The sequence below is a fragment of the Xiphophorus maculatus genome, chromosome 19 (genome assembly GCF_002775205.1).
Source record: "Xiphophorus maculatus strain JP 163 A chromosome 19, X_maculatus-5.0-male, whole genome shotgun sequence".
NCBI lineage: Eukaryota > Metazoa > Chordata > Actinopteri > Cyprinodontiformes > Poeciliidae > Xiphophorus > Xiphophorus maculatus.
Window position 1 is genome coordinate 24,781,082 of NC_036461.1, and position 14,811 is coordinate 24,795,892.

The 14,811-nt window shown below is 41.6% G+C and overlaps 2 protein-coding genes across 2 annotated transcripts; both read right to left on the reverse strand.

The window, feature by feature from the left end:
- Positions 1-860: 860 nt before the first annotated feature.
- LOC102235806 (solute carrier family 22 member 2-like) lies at positions 861-1,412 on the reverse strand. The gene has a single exon (XM_014468822.2). The coding sequence runs from the start codon at positions 1,192-1,194 to the stop codon at positions 889-891; it is 306 nt and encodes a 101-aa protein (XP_014324308.2). The 5' UTR covers positions 1,195-1,412; the 3' UTR covers positions 861-888.
- Positions 1,413-5,293: 3,881 nt separating this feature from the next.
- Positions 5,294-14,426, reverse strand: LOC102236061 (beta-taxilin-like). The gene is made up of 10 exons (XM_005799268.2): positions 14,319-14,426; positions 9,764-10,035; positions 9,409-9,500; positions 9,151-9,321; positions 7,958-8,152; positions 7,536-7,655; positions 7,379-7,453; positions 7,191-7,283; positions 6,957-7,052; positions 5,294-5,852 (listed from the first exon to the last, which is right to left on the reverse strand). The coding sequence occupies exons 2-10, from the start codon at positions 9,996-9,998 to the stop codon at positions 5,361-5,363; spliced, it is 1,569 nt and encodes a 522-aa protein (XP_005799325.1). The 5' UTR covers positions 9,999-10,035; positions 14,319-14,426; the 3' UTR covers positions 5,294-5,360.
- Between the last annotated feature and the right edge of the window lie 385 nt (positions 14,427-14,811).

Sequence of the window (14,811 nt, forward strand, 5' to 3'; positions counted from 1 at the left end):
CTTCAGAGCTACATAAATACGGTTACAAAGTCGGCCTTCTATCACCTGAAGAACATTTCCAGGATAAAATGTTCTAATGTTGCAGTAAGACCTATAGAAACTCCTCCACGCGTTTACCTTGATTACTGCAACAATGTCTGCCTAAAAAAATCAAATCAATCAGGTGATCCAGAATGCTGCTGCTCGTGTCTAGTTAAAGTAAAACAGTAACATCAATTGGAGTCTGTCACAGCAGAATAAGTAAAGCAACAGCTTCATGATACCAACAGGTGCATTCACCTTAAACCTTATAATGTCCCAGTGAACATGGGGTTCTCTCTGGGTACTCCGGCTTCTTCCCACAGTCATAAAACATGACCGTTACATTAATTTTGTAACTCCAAATCACTCCTTGGTGTGAGTGTCTCAGTGCGTAGCTGTGTGTTGCCCAGTAATTGACCGGTGACCGCCGGAGACAGACACCCAGGTCCCTACAAAGGACAGGCAGGTATGGAAAACAGATGGACGGTTTGATGCCAAAAATGAAAATATTCTCTCAAGGAAACATCTCCAGACACTTAAGATAAATGCCTAAAAGAGTCTGAGGCTTTCTCAGAAAGTTCGTACACTGTTTGTTTTATTTTTAGCCGAGTGACAGCTTGGTTCTTGTTGCATGGTCACATGGATATTATGTGGCGTTGCAGGCAGACTTCTCAGTAGAGCTAAAGCGGCTCCCATCTAGAGAAACCAAGCTTAATCTTTCCTGCTGATTTCTGTCTCATAGTTTATATTTCTAAATCTTTTCCTTATCAGAGTTAAAATGTACCAAGCTCAGAAATTGTAGTTTTGTGACTCTTATCAAACATCCATCTGCCATCACATGGCACTGCGTTTAAAGTCAGCGCCTGCTCAAACTCCTCGCATTTGTTCCGGCTTTGGCTCAAGTTCAAACGCTTGGCAGCGGCTGAAAGACCCGGCCTCTTCGCCGTGGGGAACGGTAACTTCTCGCACCTTGACCTCTGTCCAGCTGCACTCCTGCAGGAGTTGCTTGGACCCAGGGCTCCAACACCAGTGGTCCGGAGTGTGGCCCAGGAAGACGACTCCAACAAACTCGAACGCAATGAGGACCAATGGCAGAGACCCAAGTACGACCATCTTCTTCTGGAAGGGTCCAAAGTCTCCTATGTGCTCCGTGAGTTTGTCCACATTCGCCATGCGTGCCGGTTTCCCTGCGTGGCACCAACAGGGTCTGCTAGAGCTGCTGCACTCTGACAAGGCCAACCAAGAGTCACGTTTTTAAATAGACGAGAGAACAACCGATGGTTGATCAAAATCTCTTAATCTTTCTCAGTTTCTCCTGGGCTGCAGGTCGTTTTTTCTAGAAACTACGTGAGAAAGCTTTGAATTTCATAAAAAGCAGCTTTATCAAAGAATCCAAGCCTCTGGGCCTGTGGACAGGACTGTGGCAGAGCAGTTTGCTTGTTCTGCACAGTAATTCACTGGTTTCCAAAAGAGTTGACCATCAGGGGGAAACCATTGCAATGCACATTAAAAATATGAAATCTGCTGGTCAGAGTTGATGAAGAGATGGATGGAGTTAATAACGGAGAACATTTGTCAGAAAATACAGAAGACTTCATACTGGGGAGGGCATTGACCTTCCAGTTCTCCTTCCAGCACGAGCTACGATGTATTGGTACAGATCAAAGCATTGTTAGAATGGCCTAGTCAAAGTCCAATGACTCTTGATCAAGCCTGGCTGAACTTGAGCTGTTTTACCTAGAAGAATTAGAGTTAAAAAATTAAATTAAATTAAGTCAGCGGAGATGGTGACATTCATGGCTCCACACTGCAAAAACCCTGGTCATAATAGCAAAAACCTGGTCATAATAGCAAAAACCTGGTCATAATAGCAAAAACCCTGGTCATAATAGCAAAAACCTGGTCATAATAGCAAAAACCTGGTCATAATAGCAAAAACCTGGTCATAATAGCAAAACCCTGGTCATAATAGCAAAAACCTGGTCATAATAGCAAAACCCTGGTCATAATAGCATCATAATCGGTTTTCTTGGGTGTGAAATCAAATACGTGCTACACGCTTTCCTCTCTAGTCATATTAGACATAGCTAATTTAGCTTTAGCTCATTTAGCTCAAGCAAGTTGAAACCTTTACTCTTTCATTTTGATGCTAATAAAAATCGCTGCCAGCTGCGCTGCTTTGCGGGAAGCAGTGGGGGAGTTTCGACAGCTAAGGGCGAGTTATTAAAATATGTTTTGAAGGAGGGAAGAGCCCCGCAACATCAAGGCTGCTGTCAGGAAGATGAAGCTTTATTAGCTTTTATTGAGTGCAGCCAACGTGGCCCAGGTGCAGAGAGGCAATGAATTATGACTCCTTACCGCGAAGTGTGAAAACGCTGGACGGAAGCCTTCAGCGAAAACGGTCATTTTTTAGCGGAATTGCCGCTTATCAGCGCCCAGACAGGAGCGTGAGTCTGATTAAATGCGCCTTGGTACGGATAGGTGTGCTGTCCATGTTTGAACGGCAGTATATCACGTCCGCTTTGTTCTTTGCAGAAAGTGACACTGCAGAAATATTTTTGGCAGAGGTAGAAAGACATCTACTCTGTCAGTCCTCCGGTTTACAGTTAAAGATCTGACCTGATAAAGCATCTGATGGTCACTTTATAAATAAATTGTTGCTTCCTCTTACCAACTACTGTACCTTGGAAAATATATTCACACCCCTAGAAATGTTTCAGGTTTTTTTTCTACTTGCACTGCAAAAACACAAAATCCTAAGTATTTTTGGTCTAGTTACCAATGCAAATATATCAGAACACTTGAAATAAAATTCAACTTACAAGTAACTTTCCAGCAAGATATATGAGCTTGTGTTATGTCAATAAATCCTTAAAACCGATGAAAAAACTAGTTGTAAGTGAAGTAATCAGTGGAACTTGTATTTTTTTCAGCAATATTAAGAAATTATTTACCTAAAACATTTTAAATATCTTTAAAAAAGTTACTTTGTTTTGTTTTAGGGTTTCCCCCAGAAAACTTGCTAAGCCCACCGGCGGTGGCCCACCGTGTTTTTGTTTTAAAAGATGTTGAGTAGACAGGAGAGGTAAAAATATTACTGGGTAATTATATGTTACGGGAAAACAAAGCCAGTAAAACGCTATTTAACCCCACAACTAGTGTTAAAAACAACTAATCAAATAATACAATTCAAATTAATAGCAATTATTTGCACTTCTGTTTAATCAAAATTAAGTCAGCGGCCTTAGTCACCATAAGGCATTAAGTGATTGATTCAAGTGGCTTTGAGCTAGTCTCTGCGTTTCCCTCAGTTTTCCCTCTTTACTTTCATGGGATTTTTAAAAAAAGAACATTTCTTCTTTTAAACATGTTTTCTTTCTAATGCCTCTTGTGATGTAATTTACCAAAAACACACACAAAACGCAATTAGCAGTCTCTTTTGACACAATTGTAAACTACGTTGTATATTTTTTAATCCAGCTGTAAAAATCCACACTTCATATCTCAAATGTGTCTTTATCTTCAATTTAGATGTGATAATAAAACACTTGGTGGTAATGTTTGCTTGTGACTATTAGAAATGGTTGTTAATTGTTCCGTAAGTCAGAAAAACTGGTGTACAAAGAATTCAGGAGGTGTAATATTTTCTGTTAATGTTTTGAAATATGTTACGGAAATCAGAAATTAAGAAAACATTTCAACGTTTCACATTGTTTCACATGAAAATACAAAATTGTACTAATGAATCTGCATTTTTGTCTACAGGATCATTTGCAGTAAAGAAAAATAAAGACATAAAGAGCTTTACAGATATATATATATATTTAAAAAAAACACACTGTTACAAATTTGGAGCAGAAATGACTGGTTTAGGTCTGTCTGTATTTTTTGACTGATGAACTCCTTTCAAAAACCAGTTTGACACAAAATACATGCATTTAGACTCTGATGTGTACCGACTGACAGGCCTCCTGCGTCCACCAATCAAACTGCCCCCATAAATCGGCAGCCAACTGCAGAGCACGGTGTCCGCCGTCTATTTTTATGTGCGCTTGTCTGGCCTCACAAAACGCTGCCCGCCTACCTCCCTTGCTCTCTTTCTCAGCGAGGTCCAGCAGAGCTCTGCTGCTTTCAACAAAACATGCGAGCGTCTTGGCACAAGAAACTAGTCGTGTGCTTTTTTAAATGTGGCTCTTCAAGGAGATACGCAACTTTTTACACCTCAAACGTCCTCAGGAGGCCAGTCTGAAAAACTACATAACATGTTTTTAATAATTATTTGTCTACTTTGAATTATTTTTTTGCTAAATTGGAAAATGCATGCTTAAATCAAGGTCACTGTGCTACCATGACCTCACCAGTTCTCAATCCAACAGAGCGTCTTTGGGGTGAGGTAGGATGAAATTTGATGTGCAGCCAACAAATCACGTCAGTATGGACCAACAATCTCTGAGGAATGTCTCTGACACTTTGTTGACTCTATGCCACAAAGACTCGAGGCAGTTCTGAAGGTCTAGTGGTGCGTTCACACCAAAAGCGTTACGCGCATCAAAAATGCGTCCGACACTTCAAATTCGATGCGTCTGCATTCAAAGTGCAGACGCTTCACATTTTGCTCTACACCTAGTGTTTCACCTGTCTGGTTTACGTTCAAAGTCTATGTCGAGGTGCGTCGAGGGCACGTTAGACGCGTCAGCTCTAGTCGATGTTTTTCATTGGACGCTTTAGACGCTCAAAACGCGCCCCAACGGCCCTCGATGCACCTCCACATAGACTTAGAAAGTAAACCAGACGCGCCTGACGCTCAAAACGCTTTTGATGTGAACGCACCATAAGGGTCTCCCCTGCCCCTGCTGTACTGTCTACTTAATACCCAATGAGAGTTCACGCTGTGGTGGTTTTCTTTAGTTGTGCAGAGGTACAGTCTCTTTTGCCCTTTTTAGCCAGATGTAGACGGCTGTTTCTGTTCCAAACATGAGAGACATGTAGAGACCAGAAAGTTGGGCATCTCTCATTAGGCCACAGAACGAGAGATGCCCAATTTTTGGTTTCTAGGTGTGTTTTGGGCATCTCTCTCTTTTGGAGTTCTAGGAGTTTTAATCTCACTTTTCTTCATGTAAATTTCTAAATGTTAGCCAAAAACAAAGGCTACAATTTTATTCTCAACTATGCTTAAAACTCCACATGTGTAATTTTCTTGTGGTAAGATCTAAAAGCAACCTCAACCTTTACCCGTGGCATTATGAACGGACAATAAAGACAAAAGTTCATGTTGGGGTTTTTTAAATATTTTTTGTATTCTCACATGCAGCCGGTTTTCTGTCACAGCGGTTTCTGCATTAATCAACTGACTCCATCTCCCGATCTCGCTGTTCTTGACTTTGATCCTCGTGGACGTCCTGGTGTTTGCTCTCCTCTGCTTGCATCTCCTTTGGCCCTTCGATGCCCTCGGAGAGTCCATGTGGCTGACTATCTGCTGATTCTGTGGGTGCCGTGTGAGATATTGTGAAAGAACCAGCGATCTCTTTCAGTAGAGCCTGCTCAGCCTTCAGTTTAGCCAGTGCCTGGGTTAGCGGAGTTGTTTGCGCTAGTGATTCAGCGGAGGCGGGGTTTCCTGTGTCCTGAGCTGGATGATCCTCTTTTTGACCTGTAGGAATCTCCGGCACCTCACCGCCTTCCTTCTGCGCTTCCTCATAAGGGTGTTTGTCTGGTTGAGCTCCCTGTACCTGCTCACATAGGTTCTTCCTTTGCTCCTGTAAAGCCCTGCAAAGACTCTCGAGCTTCTGGTTCTTGATGGTGAGAAGCTCAAACTCCTTTTCCTTGATGGTTCTCTGTTGAGATGACACAGACAAAACACTTGTAGTTCTCTCTAATTGAGGTATTTTCTTACATTACAACAACAAACATCAATGTTTTAATTGAAAATGTATGTGCTAGACCAAAGACCGTCCCAAAGGCGCATGAGACCCTGAGGAGCATTTTATTTCAGGGCAGCTGAAATAAAATGCAAAGGCAAAGTTTATCTAAATTATGCTACGTTAGATTTGTCTGGGAAGTCGTACGTCAGATCAGGGAATGACATCACATCAGAGTTTAATAATTTCCTTTTGCAAGTTGGAAATTGGTGGGATTTTCTGATTTTTGTGTTGCTAACTTAGCCTGGTAAATAGCCGCCCCGTGTTCTATGCTTTACTTCATACGGAGGATCTGGACCCTCAGCTACTGAGACACTGGAGTTGCCCAGTGGACTCTTTTAAAATTTTATGGTGCGTTCACACCAAATCCGTTCAAACGGGTCTGGTTTACATTCAAAGTCTATGTGGAGGTGCGTCAAGATCATCGCGGCGCTGTGATTTGAACCATTTGGAGCGTCCAACGGAAAACAACGGCTAGAGCTGACACGTCTGACGCGCCTCCGCTTAGACTTTGAATGTAAACCAAACATGTGAAACACTAGTTGTAGAGCAAAATGTCAAGGGTCTGCATTCAAAGTGTAAATGCCTCAAACTCAAAGCGTCAGATGCATTTGGTGTTCCCAATAGACTTTATACAATCGCCAACATTTGTCCGTGATGCATGTAAGAAGCTTACTGGAAATTGCTTACGCTGTAAACAACCAGCTGAGGTAGATTATTAAGTAAATATTTCAAACACTGATTGATAACATACTTCTAAATTATGAAGGCTTTGCTTTGTTAGTATAAAACTGGCGCATTTGTTGACACCTGAAAGTGCTCTTGTGTCAGCAGGAGGTGCTAAACGTTCTCAGAGCTCGATTCTACCGCAGGCTGCCTCGTCAACAGTGGGGATGGTGGTAGCAGGGGTTTTCCGTTTGGTCTATCACTTAACCTGTCTGGTGTGTTAGGGGAGGCAGTGTTGGTCTATCACATAAAATCCTTATAAAACACTCAAGTTTGTTGAAAATTGTTGCTTACATCAGCCACCATGTCAATGAGATTCTTGTTGCAGCTGTCAAAGCGCGTCTTCCATGAATGGCACTCTTTCTCCAGCTTCTTCATTTTCTTGGCCATCTAAACAATACAAATACAGCACTCTGCAAAACACGTTTTTTGTTCCTAAAAATCTGGGCGGATCGTTCTATTTTTGCTTCCTTCAATTTTGCAAGTGACAGGAAACTAGAAGGAAGCATTACAAAAAGCCATTCTTACTTTGTCCATGTCCTGTTTGAAGCCGCTGTAGACGCTGTTGCTCTTCGACACCGTACCTTGGAACTCGTCAAACTTTTTGGAGTACATGTCAAGCTGGGAAGAGTTTATGAAAACATTAGAAAGAAAACAATCTAAAACTGAAATAAAACAAGCAAATGTTACCTGAGGAGTCAGGTAGGTTACCCTACCTGACTCCTCATGTCTGTTTCTTGCTCCTTCAGGCCTCTCAGCTGCAGCTTGTACTCCGCCACTTGTTTAAGAAGCTGTTGTGGTATCGACACATCCCACGTTAATACATGCAGACTCATATTTACTCATAACCCAAACGTGATTCACTGGACGTACAAGCTCTTTCTCCAGCCTGTGCTTCCCCTCGGCCTCCTTCAGGATCAGATTGGCCTGCTCTAGCTTGGTTTCCAGAAGTTTCTCCTTCAGATCTCTGTGCTTGAAAACTTTTTCCAAGTTCTGGTAGACAATCAAGGGGATTTATGAGTCGCTTTCACGCAGAGAGATATTTCACTTCTCGCTCGGAAAGCTTTGGCTGGACTACTGTGTCTAATAGAAGTAAGACCAGGGTGAAAGCTGCAGGTAATGAATGCATGGATGCAGATGCGTCAGGGATTGCATGAGCACATTGCGTCAAATTAACGTACACCCCCCCCCTCTGGTGCAGAGTGAGAGTACGGTTTGACCTTTCTGTGATGTACTGTATCTGCTCTTTGAGTCTGGCACAGAGGTGACGGCTGTGTGTGTGGTAAGCTCCATACCGCCTCTCGCTGGTCGTATTGTGCAATGAGGGCCTTGAGTTTTTCTGCCAGGGCGCCGTTCTCCTGACACAGCGTGGTGTTGCGGCTGCTGTGCTCCTCTATCTGGGCTTGGATGTCGCTCAGGGTCCCCTGGAAGTGGGTGGTGATCTCTTTCCTCTTTAAGTCGTCTTCTCTGCACCGCTGCAGCGTCTCCTCCTGCGAGTCAGGGAGGAGTGTTAGCACTTAGCACAGCATTTCCCAGTACCCGTGGTTTCTGAGAAGAGGAAGGGTTTTTCACCAACGTCTTAACACTTTCTGAGAAAATTGACCACCTGATAGAGGAAACTGAATTAAAGTGTATCACTTTTTGTTGGTGACAACTTGTGAAAGCTCTATAAGTAATCAGATTCATTCTACTTCCCATTTTGCCAGATTTTTTTCTGAAAACCAAAACTAAATTTTAAAATTCACACTATTTTGAGATTTATATTGGATAGAGAAGGATTTCTAATAATTATCTCACCATAAAACAGCTACTTGGTGTCTCCAAAAGCAGTAGTGGAGAAGGTAGGTTGATCTTTTAAAATTTATAACGGCTCAAACAAAAACATATTTTGCAGCGGAGACCAGCACAACCTTAGCACAGTTGATTGACACAATATTTTGTGTGAATTTGTAAATGTCGTGGGGGCTGGTTGACCTTTGATGACCTCTAGAAACGTATTATTTTAAATATCTTCAAAATAACAGGGGCGCAAACGAAAAGTTTGGCTACACAATCTGGCGCAAACATTTGACCCCAATTTCGTTTAGTTTGAAGAAGATGGAGTGGCCAACTTCACTCGGGTAAAACGTCAAGAGAGTTATGCTTGCGGCTCGATCTGCAAAGTATTAAAGAGTGAATACTTAAGGTTCTCTGAAAAACTATGTCCATTTTCCTACCACTTTGCAATATTGCACTCCTTCGTGTTGGTCTTTCACACACAATCCCTACAAAATATGTGAAAGTATGAACATGTAAAGTGTGAAAGTCAGAGTTCAAGTGGTGTGAATACTTTTGCAAACCACTGTGTGGATCTTGAGTTTTCTAATGCGGAACCGGGTTTATGTTGACGCCACCTGTTATTTTAACCTAAACACCGGCAGGAAGCTCAGGTTTGACTCTTGGATCGTTTACGCTTGAATGTTTCTGGATGACGTCATTAGTGACGGACCTTTAAGGTCTTGTTGTGCCTTTGCAGCTCCCTGCAGAGCCCCTCCAGTTTGCTGCGAGCCAGCACCGCCCGGCTGTGCTCGCTCTGCAGCTGGTCCTTCTCCTTCATCACTTGGAGCAGCTTCTTTTGCAGAGTCTTCATCTGCTTCTGGTCACTGCGATGCTCCTCCAGCTGGAGAAACACACACACACACACAAGTTCATCAGATGTTCATCAGATTAATCTGGGCCGGAGTGCCTGGATTTTCCCGTTACTCACCAGCTCAGCGTGCTTCTTTATGATGGTTTCCAGTTTCTGCTCTGGAGTGTCGAGTTTGTTCAAACTTTGCATGAGCTGCATGGCCTCCTTACCTGAGCAGTTAGACATCATCCATCATTGTCAACAATGTGTAAAGATGTAAAATTACACAAGCTGTGTAACCCACACTGGGAAAAAAAAATCTCTCAGTGACTAAAACAGTGTACAAAAGGTTCAGTGTAGTATTATACCTGACAGATGAGCTTACACAGCTATCGATTTCAGTAAAACTATAGGACTTTTGCTGACTGAGCTGAATCCGAACCCATGCAACTTAAAATCGATGAAATATTCAGGAAAGAAGAAATAAAGAGACCTAGATTTTTGAGCATTTTCTTCTCTAGTTTCTGGTCCTTGCGGGCATCTGGCTCTTTGGCAGCTGTGACCTCCTCTATGTCCTCTGGCTCAGCTGGAATCTGGGCTGCCTGGTAGGTGCTAATGATGTCCTCCAGCTGTTGGCCCAGGTCCTCTGTCAGGTCAATGTGGCGATCCTCGGCCGGAGACGCTCCGGGACCGGTGGGGGCAGGGCCGCTCTCCTGACAAGCCTCCATAATCCTCTGCGAGTACAAACAAGGGAGCGACCCGGCTCTGTAATGGAGACCATGACAACATTTCAACTTGGAAACGGCGAGAGAAATTGTTGGGAAAATTATTATTGAGTTTATCTGAAAGGTTATGTTTTCATATTATTATTCTTTCGTGTTTTTTACTAGGCTCCTTTTCTTTCTGTGGTACATTATTAACTGTTCTTTGGATGTTTGTTTGGAGGTAAGAAACGTTTACACACTCTTCTTGTTTTATCAGACATATAGGAAACAATGCCATGTCAATAGTCACACGCAGACTTAAAGAAAAGGAGCTACAATGTTCATGTGGTTAGGTCATACTGTGTTTCAATAAAAGGCAGTTGAGGACTGAGAGCCGGCGAAGTTGATCCCAGACAGTGTTTGACTACGGTTCTCCGCGTCTGGCTTCTCTTCCCTCTTCTGCAGAAGAGTAACTTGTGTTTTTGGTCGATTCCTTGCAGGTTGGGAACCAAAATAGACCCAACAGAAATGGCTCATAAGAAATGTGATTATGATAAATATGTCTCAACAGCTGCTGGAAATTAAGCTATTTTGTTGCTGAGATCTGAGACATTCAGTTTTATTATTAATTTTATTATTTATATGTTTGCTGCTTTTTGATTCAGAAGCATTAAATAAATAAAACGCTGAATTGCTTATTTAACCCAGATGCGGTTTGTTGACGTCAAGAAAAAACTAGAAGAAGCCTCATTGTTCTTCACGAGCTGCCATTTTGTACTGAACAACCACCTCAGAGTTAGCTGAAGCTGTTCCACAGGAAGAAATAAGAAAATGTGATATTATGTTGTGTAATACTGCTAGTGTCAGTAAGTTGAGTTCATGACTTTAGTTCTTTAGTAAGAACTAGTTAGTTCACGTTAAGCCAAAATCAGACTTTTAGCTGCTAAGCTGTTAGCACAAGCTAGAGCTAGCTGGCTGCATTTTCACAAAGAACTAGTCATAAATTACATATGGACAAGCTATTTATAGCATTGTGGTTTAAGATGAACTTTGCTCTTCAAATATAAAATATTGTTAGAGGGCAGGTTATTAACCAGGTAGTGTTGGAAAGTTTAATTATGCTAGTTTTAATGATGTTTAACTTTAGTGCATGTTGAACTATTGGACTGATCCTGAGTGTTTTGAGTAGGCCTCAGTTTAGGTTAGATTTAGACTCATGGTTTAATCGATACATAACTTAATCAGTAGAACATTTTTCTTAGATATAATGATCACGATTTGATTAAAATGAATCTAATCAGTAGTTTTTGATATTAGATCACATTCTTAAGAGTGTATAAGTCATATATTCATTTGGAAATTGTTTTAGTTCATTATAACTAAGGAAGTTGACAACTAATCAGAAAATATTGAGTCTAACAGATGTTTTGGTATTGAAACTGTTCATGTCTGTTTTATAAGACCTTGAAGGTATTATATGAAACGTGTGCTAATTTTTATAGTCAAAATCTACTGTTTGATGCACTGGGTCAGAGGTCAGGAGAGCTCGGAGCGGTTCAGGAACCAGTTTGAAGGGATGAAAAACACGGATAGCTGATCAACTCTGGTCCCGCTTTCTTGAGTAAAATGTTTCCATATGAAATGAGCACATCTATTGTTCGTATGCTGGGAAAGTGTGCAGGGAGGACAGCTTAGACAGCGATGAATTCATCCCTTGGCCTTCGTAACACCTGCATGGTCTCTGGCGTGCAAACAGCAACATGTCATTACGGGCTGTTTGAGTCCACCTCTAAACGGTACGTTAGAACGCATCAGACAATAGAAACACGCCTTGATCTAAAATTAATTGAGCTAAAACAGCTGGTCAGATCACTGGGGTGGAACTGTCTTAACTGCCACACAGTGGTCTCCGAAGGCGCGGCTTCGTATTTTTGTAAGGTAATTAATTTCGTCTTTGTGGCTTTGGTTTCTGATGATTATGTTGAGCTGGTGATGTGATTTTTATGCACTTGATTGTTTGAATAAAATTCTGGATGAAGTTGAACAGTGGCTGTTGTCTTTGTGGTTTCACTTTTACACACGACATTAACGGACCTGCAGAGACGAGAGAACAACGAGCAACAGGTAGCAAATATATTTCGCTTTCTCAACAGTAGTTAGCTAATGCTAGCTATGTTGCATGAAAGAATTGCACTATAACTCCGTAGTTCGGAACTTTTATAGCGAATACCACCTCAAAAAATACCACCTTGCTGTCCAGGCAGTTAAGACTTCTAAGAATTTGAAGGAATGTTGTTATTCACTTGCTCTGCAATTTCCTGATTCAACATTTGGGAAAATAAAGATGAAGTAAAAACTTTTAGATTTCTGATTCTTCAAATATTCTACAATGTAGATTGAAGCAGAGAAAAGAACATCATGAACTAAATTTTCTACCTTTCTGGCTCAACTTTGCTAATCATTCATTTGCTTAATTTACCTTGTAAGTAGTTGATACAAAAATATAATTTAGTTGCCACTAAACACAGTGCCAAGTACTAACAGAACTACTTGTACTACGCCTTTAGGCTGTAGTCTCAAACTGCAGTCCTTGAGGACCAGAGGACTACAACTTTTAGATGTGTCCCTTGTCCTACGCAGTTGAATTGAATGGTAAAACTGCATCTCTAGCATCCAGTCAATGTTTAGCTCTGCTAATGAGCAAATATTGAAGCCATGCAGGCTGAAGCCGAGAGATATCTAAAAGTTGCTGGACTGTGGTCCTTGAGGAGAGGAGTTTGAGCCCACTTACTTAAAGTCATCAATTCACCGCCTTAGTTCATGTAAAAAATAAAAAATCCAGTGGATGAATTTTTACCTTATTACACTAAAAAATAAACTAATTCAAGGCTTTCCATTTAAAACATCCATGTTAGTATGTTAGCTTTGTGGCCATGCAGGCACATAGAATGGACAAGTCATCCATTTTAACCAAATGTTCAGTGTTGTGTAATGTTGTTTATTGTTGTCAATCCCTGCTTTAGTAGCCTTAAAATCACATTAATCACTTTAGCCCAGGGGTGCCCAAACTTTTTGAGACCAATATGTACTTTTTCTCTCACCAGCCGGCTGAGATCTACCACATGAATCAATAACCTAACCCTGCTTGTGTTAAATAAACAGGGCTAGTGTGTGTGTTTTTTTTTAAATAGTGTCACAAGATAATACTAGGGCTTTAAAATATTGAATAGGTAAAATTGTGAATGAAAGAACAAGCAGTGTAGCATTTACAATGTCATGCTAGCCAACCACAGTAAGGATTGGACTATTTTCTCCAGTCACACCTCCGTCTTAAACCATAACTACCAGGAAAAAAACGGCTAAACATTAAAAAATAGAAAAATGCAATTTTAAATTAATGCAAATTTAATTTTATACTGCAAAAGTTGAAAACAAATCCGCCAACTTTTGATATATTGCCTGGTTTCACTTAATTATATTGGGGGCAAAAAAATTCTAACAGTCCGTTTTTATTTTTACACAGCATCCTAACTTTTCGCAGGATACAAGAATGTACGTAAATGTACGACAAAACGAGATTTTGCACAAAACACCAGATGCTGGTCAGGGTGTTGGATTGCTTAAACACAGATTATGAGAAACGTCGTCCTTTTCTGGCAACAGCTCTTTTGTCCAACCAATCAGGAGAGAGCAAATGGCGTGATGAGAAGTGACACTGCCTGCCTGTGTTGTGCGCACTCACAGTCAGAGCCTGTCTGAGGCGCATAAAATTAGTCCTGCCTTCACGCAGCCTGCGCTTTCACAAGCAGAGCACATGGCACCTGTTCCAGACCCACAAGCTATTTTTGGAACTTCTTAATATGGGCACGTTATTTATTTTTTTATTTTTTTGTTGTCGTTTCTAATCCACTCTTGCTGATGTCGGGGGTCAGTGAAAACAAAGAGTTCTTCGGCTATTTATATTCACATGAAAGGGTTATGTGAGAGACTCGCTTCGATATTTTAAAAGGAGGTAAAAAAGACAACAAATATTACAAGAGAAAGTATTGCAGAATCTTGTAGCTGAGTTTTTGTAGAACAAATTCTCAGTGAGATATTTAAATGTTTCCTCCGACAAGGGAATTTGTTGTAAACAAATGACGCAGGCAGGTCTCACTGCGCCGACCGGCTCCTCGTCCCCCAACAAACTCGGTCAGCTTGTCACCACATGCAGCGAAACACACATTAGTAAGTTAAGAGAACGACGGGAGAGTCGGAAAGCGGCTCCAGCAAAATGGCTTTGGCTCATATCTTCGTGTTAGGCAATCCACTAAGAGGAAGGGTCGCAAGCAAATGGGGTCTTACCGGGACAAAGGTCCAGAAGGGAAAAGGAAAAGAGTGGCGAGGGGTTTCGGACAGGCGGCCACCAGCGATACGACAGCTGTGATAAGACCGCCTCAAAATAAACCAGGAGAGAGCGGCTCACTCTGAGCAGGGAGAGGGAGGATGGAGGCTCTGCAGCATGTCTGCAATCTGCATGTTCTGCTATTTTTGCTGTTTTTAGTTCCGCATTTAATATACTCATTTTGACAAATGGGCCTTAAGAGAGGAGTGACAGAGCAGCAGAGAGGTGGAATAAAAGACCATCCATCTCTGATTGGCTGGTTTTAGAGGAAAAAGTCCTCCACAGTGTGAATGTTAAAAATGTATATAGGTCTCCTGACGTCATGTAGGCCAGGGATGTCCAAAGTGCGGCCCGGTGGCCAATTGTGGCCCTTGGACTGATTTTTTTGTGGCCCCCAACGGCAATTCAGAAATGGTGCAAATTTGGCCCGTTCATGCAGATGAAGAATTTGTA

What these genes read in the sequence shown, in the direction of transcription:
- LOC102236061 (XM_005799268.2), bottom strand. Translation starts at nt 9,998, where the DNA reads ATGGAGGCTTGTCAGGAGAGCGGCCCTGCCCCCACCGGTCCCGGAGCG. An exon ending in TAAAGAAGCACGCTGAGCTG is followed by an intron (nt 9,322 to 9,408) that starts GTGAGTAACGGG and finishes GTGTTTCTCCAG; the next exon opens with CTGGAGGAGCATCGCAGTGA. An exon ending in AAACAGACATGAGGAGTCAG is followed by an intron (nt 7,284 to 7,378) that starts GTAGGGTAACCT and finishes AACTCTTCCCAG; the next exon opens with CTTGACATGTACTCCAAAAA.
- LOC102235806 (XM_014468822.2), bottom strand. Translation starts at nt 1,194, where the DNA reads ATGGCGAATGTGGACAAACTCACGGAGCACATAGGAGACTTTGGACCC.